We start from the raw sequence: 10866 nt of genomic DNA on the forward strand, positions 1-10866 counted from the left end.
TAAGCTAGAAGCACCATTAAGAACAAAAACCAGGCTTGAACATTTTGGTCTGACATTCATGTTAAGTCCAGTAATCACTCTATCCAAAGCTTAACATTTAACCCAAAACAAAATTATGGATAATACAAACTTTATCTTAGTACTGTCCAGTATAACAGAAGAAAGGCCAAAAAAGAAATAAGCACGTGAAGACAATCAGCTCCTGATAATCCATATAGTTCAAAGGTCAGCTCCTCAAAATGTTTCTTTTTATTCTCTTAATGTTGGTCACCTTTAATGTCTAATGGGCTTATTCTAAAAGCTGCATATACAAGGGTTGAAAAAAATAGTATAGTAATATTTCTCACATTATTGCACAGAAAATATCAAGCATCAGAGTACAAAAACTATGGAGTATGTTACTGTTGATGTGTTTCTATGTAATGGCAGGCTTGGCATACAAAGTTAGATTTCTTTTCAGTTTCTTGTTGATTTTAAAAATGATTCAAGAATATCAGATTTAATCATAAATTCAGAGGGAAGGTTTGTGAAACTGTATGCCCAAAATTTTCATGTAACCGTCATGGCTGTTTTCACAGAAAAAAAGAATGATTAAGTTACACAACTGTTTTATTAAATGGATTCAATACTTTAGTCAAAAGGCTATAGTCAACTTGTAATCTTTGGTCAATGCCCTCTGATACAATAGCAGTATTATGCAGTAAATACCTTAGGTACAGCACACTAAAAAAATACATTAAATCAACCGATGGATCTTTACAATGAATCTTTTAAAAGTATGATTTTATGATTGAAATATTTTGAAGGCTTGCATTATTTCTTATGTTACAGCATCTTCAAAATTCCACAAACTTTCTTACCTTTCCCTCAGATTTTTTTTTTTTTTTTGGTCTTCACCATGAAAATGACCAAAAAACAAATTACATAAATCAAGGACTCTGATAAACTCTTAGCTCTCATATAAGAATTTGCTTTATCTCAGCTTGCCTTGCATACATCATTGCATTTTACAACTTCACATTGTCTCAAGAAGTTTACATACCTTTAAAGCATTCTTTAAAGATTATTATGAATATTTTTAGAGAAAAACCAAAAACTTTGGCTGCACAAGAAATGAATGGCAGTTTTTACAATTTGTTTAATACTAATATCATTCTAGGTCAAAATTAATTTTATTGTACAAAACTGATCAGAAATAGTGGCAGGGGTGAGAACCAGTAAGGATATTGGATTGAATAACATCCTCCCTCATCAAGCTGTGTAGTTGATCTCCCTCCCACCCCAGACTGCAGTGAACAATCCACAGGAATGCATGGTGATACATGCCTGTATGACACTCAAATAATATCACAATAAAAATGCTTTTCATGAAGGAGGACCCAGAGTCCTGAAGACAACATGAGTTTTATGCACAAATATTCTGCAACATTAAGTAGTAATAAGATTTTTATTTCCCTTTTACTTAAAACGGCCTTTTATTTTGCATACTGAAAAACGGACAGATGTCCCCTCTGCTTTTAACTTCTGACTTTTTTTTATCCTAGCTAATGGCCAAACTCACTGCACCTCAGACATTAACAGTATTCTTCAAGCTGCTTGAAAACTGCAGTTAAGAGCTGTGCAAGTTACAACATCCAATGTTACCAAATCATGCATAGAAGTCTGCTGCCTTCCTCACAAGCCACTTGAAATATTCCTGCACCCATTTACTTTCAAAAACAAAGAACAATGAAGTTCCATTTTTTTCCATCCAGACTGAAAGTGTTAAGCTTCCTGTCAGGAAGTTATGAGTTTTCTCTGAACTGCTCCCTCTCCTCTTACTGGATGAAACTTTAACTCACCATCTGTTTATGAAAAGAGCAGCACTTTTGATGCCATTCACTTCATGAGGGGAGCAAAGTTAAATAAGGAATGAAAGATCCGTAGCATCACATTTCTTTAACGTAGGTTGAGGGAAAGGCTCCTTTGCGTCCATTTATCTCCCCTTGCCACCATCCACCATCTGTTTTTCCATACACCGTAATTACATCACCTGTTGACATACATAATATAACTTGATTGCTTTTTTCTTAACAAATGCAGGTTTATGGGGGATTTCACAACACATCCAAATGAAAATCCTTAAACTTACCCATTTTGAAAGATAGCTCATCATTCTGTTCTGCCTTATAGTCATATAAAGCCGTGCACTTTGCAATAGGAAAGTCATCATCAAAGTCATCTGCAAAAGAGACAAATCACCGTGTTTTCTCAATCATGAATAATTTATTAGTACTTGGCTAAATGTGAAAAAGAAGAAGTCTATGTGAATGCATTTGCTGCATATGAATGCTGGTAAAAAGCTAGAGAGCAAATAAAATTTTCAGGTGAACTTTCTACAAGACTTACCTGATGACATGACAAAAAGTTTCATTACTTTTCACATTGTCAGCCACAGAACTCCTTCTCTAAAAGCAGGTTAAACTCAAAGGCATAATTTCCCCCTTTAATTGGGTGCTCCATTTCCTCCCTATTCCCTCTTACCTCTGAGTGCTTTTGTTTGTTTTATGCTTTATGCAACTAAGGCTATATCATGGCGAGAGAGGTAATGTTAACATAAAAAAGGTTAAGACACAAAAAAAACACAGGTGATATGATAATATCCTTAACAACAAAAGCCAACACAAGGAACAAAATTATAAAAAGGTAGGTAATATGTAAAGAAAGGAGTGCTGTGGCCTAAAAAGTCACCAACAAGCCAGAATCTACCAGGACAAGTAATTAAAGCATGCAAAACTGTAGGAATTCTCTGACACCAAGGACAAACTGGTGGGAGTTCACCTTGTGAGAGGTTTGACTGCATGGAATAGGTGTTTCCTGACTTTAATCTAGTGAGAACTCCTCCTGCATAGGATGACATGGAAGCAGAATGTCAGAAAGACAGGGAATGGTGGCAAGTAACTTGCTGGCCCTGTGTCCCAGTGGTGTTAAAGGGTTTCCAGGATAAACAACAGACAGGATAGCATGAGTTTCAGACTGTGAAAAGAAAGTGGAGGCTCACCAGCTTCTGCATACAAAGGAGTGGTGCAAAAAGCACTAAAACAAATGTGGAGCCCTTGATGATGAATAGGATAAAGAATTTTGAGTTACAACTCCCGATTAGAGCCAAAGATGATGGAGTCATACTCTAGGTTGGTGTGGACAAGGCATGATACAGACAAAGTAGGACCATACAGTCAGCCCCCCCACCTGGTCCATGGTCCAGGGTGCAGTGATATTGTCTGAAGCCACACTACAAGTCAGAGAGGAGACCCTAAGACTTGAGATGTTAGGTGAGCCAGGTATTCACCATGTGTTCTAATGTTTTGTATAGACCAGTAGTAAGAATGATAGGCCGGTAAGAATTTGGATCAAAATGATCCTTACCAGTTTTGAAATGGGCACCTTGACTGCCTCTCTCCATAAGGAAGGGAAACAGCCAGACACCCAGATGAAGTTAAAAATGTTTTCGGCTTTTGTTTAAAAATATAGCAAGCCTGTGCTCAGCTGCTTTTAAAATATAGCACATTTTCAGGAGTGGGATGGTGAAAGACAAGATGTTGAGCCTTCTTTTGGGCATGCTGAGCCATCTGGTACTCTTCTGTGAACCAAGGAACACATAAACGGGGTTTCCCTTTCTTCGGAACTGTTGCCGACGCTAGAACAGTTGTAAAAATCTTGATAGGATGTTCCTGATCATTACTAAGTTAAAATTAGAACTAGAACAGTGGCAGGTGGTGCAGAGTGCCTGAAAAGTAGCCCAATGTGCCTTAGTCAGGTTCCACCCACCATTATAAAAATTATTCTCCTGTTTCAGAGTAGTTAAAAATTGTAAAAGTATGGGAAAGTGATCACTTCCGCATAGGTCATTGTGTACAGTCCAGTTAAAATCTAACAATAATGTTGCACTGATGACTGATAAATCAACAGCCGATACAGTGCTGCTGCATGGCTGACAAGTGCGATCTATCTTGGTCGTGATGTTGTGCATTACAAATATCAATTATTATTATTATTAAGGTGTTTGAACCATTGTTTAAAATGCAGAGATCGCTTTCCATAAAAACAGATCCCAACAACTCTCCCCTAGTGTCAGTCAAAACCCCACCCTACAAGAAGTTTCCATCATAGTGAGAAATCACAGGTTTCCATCAACCAGTAAAGCTTTCTTCTGGAAAAAAAAATAATTCTCCTGGGCTCACCCAAACACGCATGCAGACATGCCCATAACACCAACATAAAAATAATTTAACAGCAAGAAGAAAAAAAATGAAATAAAAAAAAGAAACCAACCAAATTCATCATCCACAGGTGAAGCAAGTTCCATGTAATCATTGGGCAATGAATAAGTGCTGTAGTCACTGCAGTCCAAAGTCATGTTGACAGGTAGCTTGAGAACACTGACCACATAGTTCTGGAAATAATGATTTTAATGAAAATGTGCAGCCAGCAGTTCTTGTTTAACTAGCTCCATTTCATATTTGGACTGATTGATGGCACAACAATTCTTCAATAAAATTATCAGATATTTATCAAATCATATACTTGGTATATTATTATCTCTATTAATCTACAAAGATGCATATGCACACATGGATGCAAATATGTGTGACTTCATCTTGTTCCTAATCATTCCCAGTGGAGCATAGGGCTGCAACTAAATATATGTGACACTGTGACAAAAGTTTGCTTCTGTCATGCAGTTGGACTTACAACATATCTATTTTTGCTTTGTTGAACCTGAAAGTACATCTGGGGTGCATTAAAACTTTTCAATTCACAAAGTTCTGCAATGTATTATGCAATCTGAATTCATACTAACAGTTGTCATGGTACTTAGTCCCAAAATAGTGAAAACTTTGATCACAAAGATAATCCCTTTTGTTTAGTTGATGATGGAAGCTGTGTGTAAAAAATGGTTGTCCAAACACTAATTTTATTAAATATCTGCAAAGAATCTTAAAAAAACACGAACAGATTGACAACAATATAAAAATTTTAGTGGAAACTAAAAGACCATGTCCAATGGTGATGACTGTAAGATTTTACTGACACTGCATTGTGTCGACCTTTTACAGACACAAGAACCAGACAAGCAATTATCTTTTTAGCTACATTCATGGACACTTCATGCCACATACTTTAAATATAGCCAAAAAAAATATTAAAATTAATTTTACGACATGACCCATTTTAGGGGGTCAAACTTTTGTCACAGTCTCATACATCCATGTCCTTGTGTGCAGATGTACATGGAAAAATTATGTGTTCATCAGCAGCATCTTAAACTAAGCTAGCAGAGGAAGCAGAGAAAACTGGCTTAAAGGTCAACAGAAAGACCGAAGTGATGAGAATGAAAACAAGCAGGAACTCCCAATCCAACTTCAAGGAGAGAATATCCTGATGTAGAGGGCCGGTAGTCCAGCGCTTGTTACATAGATCTGCTGATGCATGCCAGTAAGTAAAGGTACGCTTGTGAAAGAGCGCGAAAAGTATGCTGATACAAAAGAGCGCGAAAACAATGCTGATGCAAAAGAGCGCGAAAAGTACGCTGATGCAAAAGAGCGCGAAAAGTGACACACCCGCGAGGTATATAAGGGCAGAGCTGAGACGTAAGGACAGGGGAGAAAACTCCGCAGAGAAGGTGCAAGACAAGCGACGCAGCCGTGACTGTAGATCTATTGGCATTAAAAGAATTGTGTAACTGCTGACAGGCTCCTGCCTTTCTGGTTTGAGTGCTGGACTGTTGTGGTCACTGTTCTACTCCCCTCACCACGCAACACTCGGTTACACTGGAAACAGGCCACTTCACGTATCTGGGGAGCATTGTCAACAAGGACGATGGAGCAGATAATGACATGAAAAGCTGCAACAAGGCTGCTTAAAGCCGTGTCTGCTGATGAGGTGTTACTGCAGCCCTATGCTCCTCAAAGGAGCGACAAGGAATAAACTAAACTAACAGCAGCATCTTAAATCATTGAGAAATAACCAAACTAAAATGTAAAATCCTGCTGACATCAATACATCTCACCTGTTTGTCACGTGTACATTCAATGTGTTGTTCAAATGCATGCTGAGGCAGTGTCCGTCCTTCTAACTTGCAAAGACAGCTGTTTATCTTGAAATGGCTTGCTTCCAGGAAGTTCAGCATCATTATTGTCTGAATTAACATATGACAGGGCCGCATACAACACACATAGCATAGCATATCTGCTTTTTATAGCTGGACTACACATCTGGGATAAGCTAAATATAATGAATATAATGACAGTCAATAAACAGTTTGCTATCACATAAAAATGATATAAATCATATAAGAGTACCCAAAATCACTTCAAGAAAATTTGCCAAGCCTGAAAACACAAGCAATTTCACACTGGGTATCTGCAAATGCTAAAGAGTTTATGATATAGGTCTCATCTCTTACAACTTTGTAATAAACCAGTCATTACCTGTTATCAAATGTCAGTGATGGTTTTACATGCATAAATACATGATATTAATAATACTAATTAAAAGTACTAATAATTAAAATGGCTTCTTGACATCAGTGAGCAAGATATAATGACGTAGAAGGTACAGCAACACTACTTGTCAAATGCATAATGATGGTATTCACTTTTATGAAGACTATATTTATGATGTTTTGGATCAACTGTAACAAACCTGTTGCAATTTTTGTCTTGTATCTTCCTGAGCTTCAGGATCAGCAAAGGTAGGCTTCGCTTTATAAACCTCCACAAGCTTTTGCACACCTGTTGAAAGCAAACATTACATTGCACAATCATTATTCCCTCTATTTGGAAGACTATACTTGGATACTGCTGCTAGATAATGTGAGCTCCAACTCTTCCCAAGACAAACCTGACAAGTTGCAAAAGGCAAGGTAAGAAAGACCAACAGATAAAGAAGTATGTTTGCATAGACAGAAACATTACATATGCTCACCGTCTTTCCCTTTCCTCTCCTTTTCAATGAGCTGGTGTAGATAAATAAGAAAATTGCGAAGTGCATCTTTCCTTCGATCCATATTCATGGTAAATTGTGTGTCCTCTGCCTGCAAACAAGTTGCCAAGATCCTATGTATGCATAGCTTACAAAACCACTGCTATATTCAAATACCCTGCACATTAAGTTTTGCATGGCATTCCTGTGAAACATCACTCATAACTTTGGCAAGGCAGGGAAAGAACTGATTAAGTTTGTATCACGAAAAACCAAGCTGTGTAAATAGATGTCAAGCATGAAGAAAGAACAGAGAATATGAGACAAAATATTAACCAAGACCTTTAAAGGATGTCTTTTGTAAAAGCACTTTACTACTGTGCCACTTGACTGCATCACCATCTGATGGACATGCTACTATTTTGATACATTAAGAATTCGTACAAACCATCCCATCAGAAAACACATCATAAGAAGAGTGGAGAAACACCAGTCTTATTTCTCAACCCATCTTTAGGTGGGAGAGACTACATAGGCTTTTAGGTCAGTATCTCCCTTACTCAAGAAAGGCATAAACTTACATAGCAGTCAATAAGAATTTGCTCTGTGTGTCGGGCTGTCTGGGATCCTTTCTGCTGCACTACACTGTGAATGTCCTGGCGCAGGTCCACAGCTATCACTGACTCATTCATTCGATCGTGAATCTGTTAATGCACCCAAAGGTAATAGTTAACACGTTAAGTCCTCCACTGCAACACAGATCACTACTGTCACTAACACTTTCCACAAGCCCCACCAAACTCTGCAATAAATCATGCCTTATACTAAGAAATAAAAAGGATGCTTAATCGGTAAATCTGATGGGAATAAACTGTACATTAAACATGAACCTGCTGCATCTTGGGTGGAAGAACAGAGATGTGACTGTTGAACTTGTTGAGGTAATCCTGCATGCTGTTCATCCTCTCTTCTTCCAGCTGCTGAAGCTGACTGCTGGCCTGGTCATTATACAGCATCCAAACAAGGATTAATGTATGCACACCCTTACACCTTAATGGTACATAGATCACTGCATGCGCACACACACACGCTCTCTCAAAAACATCCAAAAACCTTCTCCATTCTAATTTACCGAGCATTATTTGAGTTTGTTGTTTGGTGTAAAAATAGTTAATTCCAAACCATTGTTCTGAGTAACCTGGTTTGCATATGATATGCCCATTTGCAGTAAACAATAAAATTCCAACTATATGTAATGACTGGATTTAATACCGGGGGGTGGGGGTGGGTTAAACACAAGACATGGAGAAGTCATTTCACACAGAATGTTTTTCTATAAACTACTTCACCAACCACTCAAAGATCACATGATCAAACAGATGAGTGTGAAAACTCCATTCTCACTTTCTATGCACCCAGTTTAAGACATTAGCTACTTAATCTTGGAGGCAGACATTATACAGAGTAATAAGCTGTGGTATTTTCTAGGAGAGCTTAATACAAGGTCATACTTCAAACTAACTTTACACCTTATAGAGCACAATACAAGACTGTACTTTAAGCTAAATTTACCTTGGCTACAGTAACATCCCACTCTTGCCGTGCAGTTTCTGCCTTGTAGGCATTCTCTGTGTATTCTTTATCCACCTTTTTCACTAATGAGTAAAGCTGTTCACTTTTCTTCTCCAGCTGAAATAAACCATAGTGCCAATCACAAGTGTACTGGCTTTAATGGGGAGGTCATTTTGTAAAATACTTCAATATTCAACTTCTCCTAGAATTTGACATATTTATAATTTAAATTTTCAGCATTTCTTTGTCTACAATTTTACTGCTGTGAGACTGAAGTACTGACCAAATAATAGTCTATTTAAAAAAAAAATCTAAACACCCGCAAGCATTTTCAATACACTAGATAAACTTCCACAGTGCAAGCACAAGGCTAGCAATGGCTAGTAGCACAGTGGCTGTTACTGAGCACAACACAGCTAAGTGTTGTTACAGCTATTTTTTTACACTATGCGTTCAGGTTTCTGAAGGGCATTCAGAATCTGCATAATTATTTGCACATGCTAGCTGCATTTGCGAACAGGAGATTTCTTTTCACACTTAATTTAAAAACTGTGTCCAACTGAAACAATCATTTCTGTTTCAAATGCCATTCAGTGCAAAAATCTGAAAATCAGACAATAGTGCTATGCATCAATGTTCACCTGCTGGTTTTCCCTTTTCACTACAGCCTATAGACAGCTATAAAGGACAGAATTATGACAATAAATATTCTTCCCCGTCTCCCCCAAATATTTCCTTTTTTTTTCTTCCTTCTCTTTTTCCCCTCCAAGTCAACTACAAATACCATATACCTTTGGCACATCCTTTGTTTTCCCAGTAGCAGCATTTTCTGCTGCCTTTCACGATCTTTGCTGCTGGTGTAAGACTGTTTTTTGCTCTATTAGGAATTTCAAAATTGCCACAAAATTCATGAACCATCATTTCTATAAATAAACTTAATAAGAATAAATGATGAACAGAATTTGAAAAAAAAACTGAATCATAACTTGTTTTTTTTTATTAGATAACAGATAAAAGGCATCTGAATTCAACATGGTTTAGATTGCTATTATTTACCAGTCATTCACTCAGACATGCATATGTACAGATATGTTTGGGGTATTTTACAAGACAATTAAACATTTACTTTAAATCTTTGTACCCTTGATGAATGTTTAAAGGCCAATCAAAGTGCAAAATGATTTCTAGATAAGTGAACTTCACTATAAAATACTAAAAGCAGAGTGAAAACATGCATCCTGTTTACAAGATTTGAACATTGCAATTCTTAGATGGGCTTTGGAAAGTAAAGACCTCATCTCCCATAGCATCACTAAAATAACTTGCTGATCAGGCAGTGCTTCCATTTGCAAATACTCCAAGCTATTCCATTTGATTCCAGCCACTGGTGACTCTAACAGTTAGAATTTAATTCAATCTTTTGCATTTTTGTTTTCTTTGTAAGAAATTAATGAAAGGTTTGCTCCGTGAACTTGTCAGTAACTCTGCGCTTAATAAGCTTTTGACTTTAAGTCTAGCAATTTGAAGAGTAGCACTTCACCTTGAATTCTTCTCCTCTCCTTTCTTGTAATGACTTGTAGGATTTTTCAACTGCTGCCTCAATCTGAAAAAATATAAGGCTCAATGTGTCTATGCTATGGCCCAAATCTGTCTTACCACACAACTAAGTGCAAACCTTCCTAGAAGAATAGTTAATAAGCAGATACAGCTAAAAACAATCTGTGTCACTGTAGCTCTGCCATAGTCAAAGATAGGACATGCCTCCTCAGTAACAGATTTCTAGTTCATGAAATATTTTACTTACAGGCTTCCTAGCTTTGACTTGATTTTCAACTAGTGTTTTCAGTGGCTTGCATATGTCATCTGCTAACCCAGCTGCCAGATTTCTGCAGGGAAAAAACTGTTAAACTTAACGTATCATCATTTAATATCTACAGGGAGAAAAATATGTAAATTAAAAAAAATAAATAAATAAAATTCACAACAGATGTAGGCTTTTTGCATTAAATTATGCTGTTTATGACTGCAAAGTTGATATGTGTATATGCTTTACATTCCTATCACTTTAAAAATGTGTTACCTATTACTGATATTCTTAAAAAAAAAATACATGTACAAATGTACCTTTAATACTCTTACCACTGTGCTAAGCAAGTGGTACATGAGATCATCACATTTTGCTGCAGATTCAACCTTTGTGTTTCCGTTGATTAAATGTTTTAAAAAGTTTGTTAAAGTATAGATAAAAAAAAATTCTAGAGAGCTCATGTTCACTCCATGAGAGGGCAAAGTTTGAAAGAGAGTGTGGGTGAAAATCAGTGCATTTGTCTT

General features: G+C 37.0%; 1 protein-coding gene across 1 annotated transcript; it reads right to left on the reverse strand.

Moving 5' to 3' along the window:
• Window positions 1–872: 872 nt before the first annotated feature.
• Window positions 873–9992, reverse strand: LOC112565457 (nostrin-like). Its single transcript, XM_025240934.1, has 10 exons — window positions 9327–9992; window positions 8536–8652; window positions 7854–7961; window positions 7545–7667; window positions 6967–7075; window positions 6685–6773; window positions 6050–6178; window positions 4312–4432; window positions 2132–2221; window positions 873–2032 (listed from the first exon to the last, which is right to left on the reverse strand). The coding sequence occupies exons 3-10, from the start codon at window positions 7923–7925 to the stop codon at window positions 1929–1931; spliced, it is 837 nt and encodes a 278-aa protein (XP_025096719.1). The 5' UTR covers window positions 7926–7961; window positions 8536–8652; window positions 9327–9992; the 3' UTR covers window positions 873–1928.
• Window positions 9993–10866: the final 874 nt, after the last annotated feature.

Source organism: Pomacea canaliculata, linkage group LG5 (assembly GCF_003073045.1).
Source record: "Pomacea canaliculata isolate SZHN2017 linkage group LG5, ASM307304v1, whole genome shotgun sequence".
Lineage (NCBI taxonomy): Eukaryota > Metazoa > Mollusca > Gastropoda > Architaenioglossa > Ampullariidae > Pomacea > Pomacea canaliculata.